A 7,152-nucleotide genomic window follows, 5' to 3' on the forward strand; every position below is an offset into this window, starting at 1 on the left:
TTTGTAGTACAGTTCATCTTTCACCAGAGGGCCTTTGCACTTCTTGGAGTAATGACCCATTCTTCCACATCTGAAGCATCTTACAACATGCTTCTTCTGATCTGACTCTATTCTTCTTTCTTCTTGTTTAGTTGAGAAAAAGAGTTCTTATATCCTCTGTTTCTTCCTTTATCGCTTCTACTTATTCTTTTGTCAAGAATCTTCCTCCTAAACTTCCTTTGAAATTCCTTGGTGATGAGAGCCAAGGATTGTGCAAAAGCACTTATGTCGTCATCTTCAGAACTTGACGCTCTGTCTTCATCGTCGCTCTCTACTACAAGAGCCTTCTTCCCTCTTCTTCTATCGTATTTTGATCTTCATTCTCCGAGTGGCTGACTAGACCCAGTTTTTAGGAGTCAAAGACTAGAGCTAGAGGTCCACCTAGAGCGACCTTGGTCTTCTACACCTCTTGCTCCTATGCTTGCAAGGTGCCATATACATCGTGAAGACTCCACTGTTCCAGGTCCTGATTCGCCTGAAGGGACATTGACAAGTTTTCCCATTCAACATTCAACCCTTTTTAAAAAAAACATGTTATTCTCTTCTTGGGTCCTAATCACGTCGCACTTTCTGCACTTGTTGATAGGGTGTTTAAGTGGTGATAAGTCTGCTCGAGAGACTCATCAGGGAGACCTTGAAAGCTGTTGTACCCATTGAGACATTGAACACGTCTGTTCTTCTTCATCTTTATCCCTCCTTCAAGCTGATTAGCCAATTGATCCCATAGATCCTTGGCAGATTCGCATGCATCAAGATATTGGAAAATCTTGTTCGGAAGAGCCATGATAAAAAGCCTTTTGGCCTTTTGGTCAACTTCCACCCGTCTCCTGTCTTCATCGTCCCAATCTCTCCGGAGCTTGAGAATGCGCCTTGCAGGTTCTTCGACCGTATCATCAGCAGCATGAATCCTTGGAATTAAAGTCGTGGGTACATATGGACCATTTAAAATCGACTCGTACAATTCAAGGTCACGACCTTCGTAGAAGTTAATCATCCTTTTCATCCATTAGGGATATTCTTCCTGAATGAGAGTATGAGGTTTTGTAAGGGAACCGACACTGTACATCGGGTTCCACGATTGACTAGACATATCTAAGAAGTTTTGAGAGAGAGTTTGATAGGAAAGTGAAAACGTCAAGTTTCTGAAACTGAAAGATTTGGAGAATACGTAAAGCAAACATTTTTAAACAAAGTTGATCTGAGATCAGAATGAAATACGTTTTAAAAACGAACAACCAAACTAAGAGGAATATCCTTGTTGGATATCGATCGACTAATCAATTGATTTGATTAGCTGGCTCTAATACCAATTGTTGGAACCCAGATTCCTCTTAATTACAGAAAACACAGTAAAATCAGAGTATGAGTAGGATGGTAACTGTGTAACTGAAGTGGTTAAACAAGATATTCAAGATAAAAGTATGAATGCCAAACAGACTTGAATAAGTCGTAAGCTTTTATTAGATGAGAAGTAATAACAATAAAACTCTCAGTCTAATCGTATTCTCACAAGATCTCTCTATTCTAGAGCGTAGTCTAATTTCGCACTTTCAGGTAACTTGTAACCTGAAGAGGATGCCTTCTTATATACGACTAAGCTAAAACAGAATCTCCTAAAATCTTGTCTTGAAACTCTGAATTCTTGTTCCACGTTCATATCGTTCATGTTCCTTGAAAAGTGGAGCGGACTGAGTCAAGCGTTCTAGATTCTGTTAGAAGTTTTGCGGGAAAGTTTGAACCATGCACGCATTCCATGGGAGTAAGAGACTCAGAGGCTCTACATGTACTATGCAGAGGATATGTGTCTTGAGTGATGCTCTGCATCAGACACTTAACCTTTTTGACGCTTAAGGCTTGATCTTCCCTGGGTAGAGCATGGGCTCTGTATATGAGATACTTAGCTCTTGAGTAAGAGCTCTGTCTCTTGATTTCTTATGCATAAGAGCTCTGTCTCTTGATGTCTTCTGCATAAGAGCTCTTGGTCCAGACCGCTTCAAAAGACTAAGTCCTAAAGACTAGAGTAAGAGACTTCTTACTTACACTTTTACAAGGTGGGGTCTAACACACACCAAAGATTCCAAATCCTTTCAAATCAAAATCCCTCCAATTTCAAATCCTTCCATAAAATCTAAATTCCTCAAAACCATTCCATCAAACCAAATGCCAGGACATTATGCCATAAGTAATGTAAAACCTTTTGTTAGTATACAATTGTTGATGGCAAACGTTTTGTTGAAATGTAATGTAAAATCTTTCCTCCATGATAAACCTTTTGTTGGATGCAACTGTTGATCACTTACAAATATTTCTTCCCTCATTGATAGTAAAGGCACATTCCATAAAAATGAAGAAAAGGGACTGTGAAAGCTTGGAATTTCATGCATTTGTCATAATTTAACATGGAATTTCATGCATTTTGAAACAACCCACATTTCAACTCAATGCAAAATTCCAGAAAAATCATACATAACTTGATATAACACTTTATTATAACTCAAAACATAGTATTGTCTACAAAGTATGAGAAATATATGGGTTAACAAAAACTTTGTCTGATACAATACACACATCTAACTAACACTATTTTACATTTTTCCCTTGCCTTTGTCTTGTGATGAAAGATGATCTGCAAAATAGATTAGTCCACCAATTGAGCGTTAGACCAAAAGGTCTAGTGAGTGTAACATTCTCATACATACATCATATATTTCAAATTCCAAGATTATATTAAACCTTGACATATATATATGTATATTAGCAATTATCTCTCGCGGTTACACCGCCATTTTATTTCTCGCGGTTATACCGCCATTCCCTCTCTCGCGGTTACACCGCCATAATATGTAACTAAATCAAAGTTCAATCTATAACCCAACCGGATATGCAATCTGGTCAATTCCAGCCGGATAAGTAATCTGGACAACACTTAGCCGGATAAGTAATCTGGACAACACTTAGCCGGATATGCAATCCGGACAACACTAGCCGGATAAGAAATCCGGACAACACTTAGCTGGGTTAGACATTAAACCGGATGACTCTAAGCCGGCGGTTTGGGATGAATTCGGATGACTCTTAATCGGTTTGGCTTAAGTCCAGATGACTCTTGACCGGTTTGGCTTAAGTCCGGATGACTCTTGGCCGTTTTAGGATGAATCCGGATAGCATGAGTTCAATTCATATCAAACAATTTTCAAAAGTACTATATCACATACAATTGATTATTATGCAAAGCATAAAACCATTAAAAACTCACCTGACCAAAATTTCCGTTGAAAATGAAAATGGTTCTTCTATACGGAGATCACAGAATGAAAAGAGAGTATTCTGATATCTAAATATCCCAAAGACCTTCTCCAATGCTTTGTATTTACTATATTTAGCATGTACATCGCCGAATCTCCCCCTCCTTTTTCCTTTCTTACAATAAAATAATTCCAAAAACACACACACACACACTAAATAGAATTATATAAATATATATATTTTTAAAAAAATCAATCAATGCTTATTAATAAACCGAACAATCACAATATCCCCTCCTCAGAAAATTCCGTTTCGAGATTTCACCAAGTAAACAAATAAGAATACTTCATTCGCAATTCTGACTCTGATTCCCAAGTGGCGTCTGGTCCTTGATGATAACGCCACTAAACTTTTACTAACCCAATCTCTTTATTCTGCAACTTCTTTACCTTGAAGTCAGTAATGGTTTCAGGGGTTTCTTCAAAGCATAATCTCTCGTAAACTTTAATTTCTGGTAGAGGCACCACTATATTTGGGTTCACTAGACACTTCCTCAAATTTGACACATGAAACGTATCATGGATACCACTTAACTCCAAAGAAAGTTCTAGTTTTTATGCCACTTATCCAACTCTTTCAATGATAGCGAATGGTCCAATATATCTCAGACTTAACTTTCCCTTTTTACCAAAGTGTACCACTCATTTCCAAGGTGATATCTTTAACATCACCTTATCACCAATTTGGAATTTAATCAGTTTCCGACGTTTATTGGCATAACTTCTTTGCCGATCTTGTGCCATTTTCATTCGTTCCCGTATTTGGCAAATTTTATCTGCTGCTTGTTGGATGAACTCAGGCCCAGCTAACGGTTTCTCACCTATCTCGTTCCAGCACAAGGAGTTCGACACTTTCGTCCATACAAAACCTCAAAAAGTGTAGCTAGTATACTCGAATGATAGCTATTATTGTAAGCAAATTCCACCAAAGCTAAATGACTATCCTACAATCCCCCAAAATCAATAACCCAAGCTCTAAGTATATCTTCCAACATTTGGATAGTTCGTTCACTTTGTCCATCCGTTTGAGTATGGTAAGCTGTACTTGACTTAATTTGTGAACCCATCTCTCTTTGAAAACTTTTCCAAAAACTTAGAAGTGAATCGACTATCTCTATCAGAAACAATTGATAGAGGAACACCATGACGTGCCACTACCTCATCAATATATAGTTTTTCCAATCTCTCCATTGAATATGATTCTTTTATCAGTAAGAAATGTGCAGATTTGGATAACCGATCTACAATCACCCATATGGCATCATAACTTTTTGATGTTCTTAGCAATTTAGTTATGAAATCCATAGTGATGTGATCTCATTTCCAAACTAGAATTTCTAAAGACTGCAACTCACCATATGGACGTTGGCGTTCTATTTTCACCTGGAGAAATGTCATACATTGTTCAACATGTTTAGCTATATCTTTCTTGATAGTCCACAACTGATAAATCTTCAAGTAAGCTTCAAGAATCCATGGCAGATCTAAGATTTAACATTCAAGAACTTGGAAGGAGATTGAGAGAGAATGTCAAAGTGGTCAAATCTATTTCTTACGTATAGAATTTTACAATGAAGCTCTTACAAACAATTACACTAAGAAAAACTATTTATAGGGTCAAACTTCAACCCACTAGTCAAAGTCAAACATTACACACAAAGTCAAACATGATGTCTATTTTACAATTATAGACAAAATTAACTTTTCAAGACGAATACAATTAATACTGAAATTCAGTCCTAACATTCTCCCCCTTTGTATTCAGGCTTAAAAGAGTTTGTACGCATTGAATCTTGTTTGAACTTTGTCACTTTAAGCACTTTATGGGCCTGTTTACTTATTGCTTAATGAGCTTACCGGATAAAATGGGCTTCTTCGCACAACCATTTTAAGGTGTTTACTTCGGGCTTATTCGCCCAGCCATGGGCTTATTCGCACAGATGGGTACCAGGAGTTGTCCACGTTAAGCCACAAAAAAGACCTGCCTTACCCTTCAACCCCACGCCTCTCTTTTCTCCTCCAAGTCGCTCCCTTCTCTTCCAATCTTCTCCTTCAAGAACCCTAATCGGCTGAAATAGTTTCTCCTCAAATCAAGTCTCTCTTCTAATTACATATTTTTGTTATATAAGGTTGCCAATTTGAGGCAACGATTCTACCATTCTATTGCACCTGGACGGCTTGTTGGTGATCGGAAGGGAGTTGTTCCTGCTTCAGGGTTTTCCTTTAGTCCATAACAGATCTGGAAAGTTATCAAGGAGAATCGAGACCTTGACTCCTTTTGAAGCTTCTAGAATATTCCATGTTTATTCTGTGTGTTATTGCTTTTGATGCTTCTGCAGGTGATGGTGGCCACTGTGCGCTGTGAAGAAATTGCTAATGAGAAGTACTCTGCCTTTGTTGCGAACAAGGTTCATCGTTTTCATGTTTCATTATTCACAGGGATTTCTTCTCTTGAGGTATTGAAACTAATTTCTTTATAAGTATCACAGGAATGGTGCGAACTAGAGGATGCTGTGAAGTCTCAATTGGTGCTCGATATTTCTGGGTTTATGCTCGATATTTTTGGGTTTGTTTAACAGCAGCTTGTTTAACAGCAAAGAATGAAGCAACTCGATATTTGTTTTGTTTCATTATAGGTATGGAACAAACGGGTGAAGCCCATAGTTAATCCTCAGGGGTAAATTGGTCATTTGTGTTATTCAGACTGTTGATTCAGATAGAAAAGTAAACAGCAACCCAAATTTATCCAGACAGTCAAATTTATCCAGACAGACAAATTTATCCATACAGGACTTAATAGAAAATTTGGTAAACAGCCCCTATGACTTCTTCAAAAACAATCTTTACCTTGAAAACTTCAGATAATCTTTTGTTGAGAAAATCGTCTAATATTCTCCCCCTCGAATGTAGAACAACGACAATCTTCTCTTTTGACAATGTAGAACAGTATCAGCAAAAATCTTTAGAAACAATCTACAGGATGTGATCTTCAAAGAATTTCTCCAGATAACAACTTTCAGACATTCTCCCCAAAAATGAATTTCTTCATACAAAAATTCACAAACTTTCTCTTTGATAAGAAATCTCTGTCAGTAAACTTTTGAAACAATGATCTTCTCATTCAAAAACTCTCAGACATTGTAGCACTGGAACAATCTTCAGTAATAATTTCCAGTCACACTCCTTTTGAGTCTTTTGTCGATCTTTGAAGTTACTCCCCCTTGATCTTTATAACAAACTTCCCTTATAATGTTCGGAATTTAACATTTCATTCATTATTACATACTCCCCCTTATGATGAAATGAGAATCATTACATCATACACAAGAATGAATGAAATCTTCAGGGGAAAGCCGTCAATTCATGAAATTGTAAGTAGATCTTTTCAAATCCACTTGTATAGTCTTTTCAGATTAAAGAAATGAGAACGTAACAGCCAATTTCAACGTATGAAATTGTTATCAATCTTATAAAAAGATTGGCATGTGAGTATAACAGATATACTCAGTACAACAGATGTACTGTATATGAGACTTTATGAGGCTCATCTCACCATGTCTTCCATTCAATCATCGATAGTTTAATAATTGCATATCTATGAATGCTTCGGCAAAATAACACATAAAATGCAAAATATGTGTAGTGTAGAAAGTTAAAGCAACATATGCTTCTATTTAGGCTCAAAATGATAAACCTGTGGACTACACAAATTTATCAGACTCAATTAGTGATCAAAAAGACATGAAGGGGGGACATATTGTAACAGTCCACATTTTCCATATACAAATAGTCCACATAATAATACTCA

At 37.0% G+C, this 7,152-nt stretch overlaps 1 protein-coding gene across 1 annotated transcript; it reads right to left on the reverse strand.

Annotated features, from left to right (window-relative positions):
• Positions 1-595: 595 nt before the first annotated feature.
• On the reverse strand, positions 596-1,042 carry LOC112524944. Its single transcript, XM_025134886.1, has one exon. It carries the CDS (start codon positions 1,040-1,042, stop codon positions 596-598), a length of 447 nt encoding a protein of 148 aa, XP_024990654.1.
• Between the last annotated feature and the right edge of the window lie 6,110 nt (positions 1,043-7,152).

The sequence above is a fragment of the Cynara cardunculus genome (genome assembly GCF_001531365.2).
Source record: "Cynara cardunculus var. scolymus isolate 2C chromosome LG 13, CcrdV1, whole genome shotgun sequence".
NCBI lineage: Eukaryota > Viridiplantae > Streptophyta > Magnoliopsida > Asterales > Asteraceae > Cynara > Cynara cardunculus.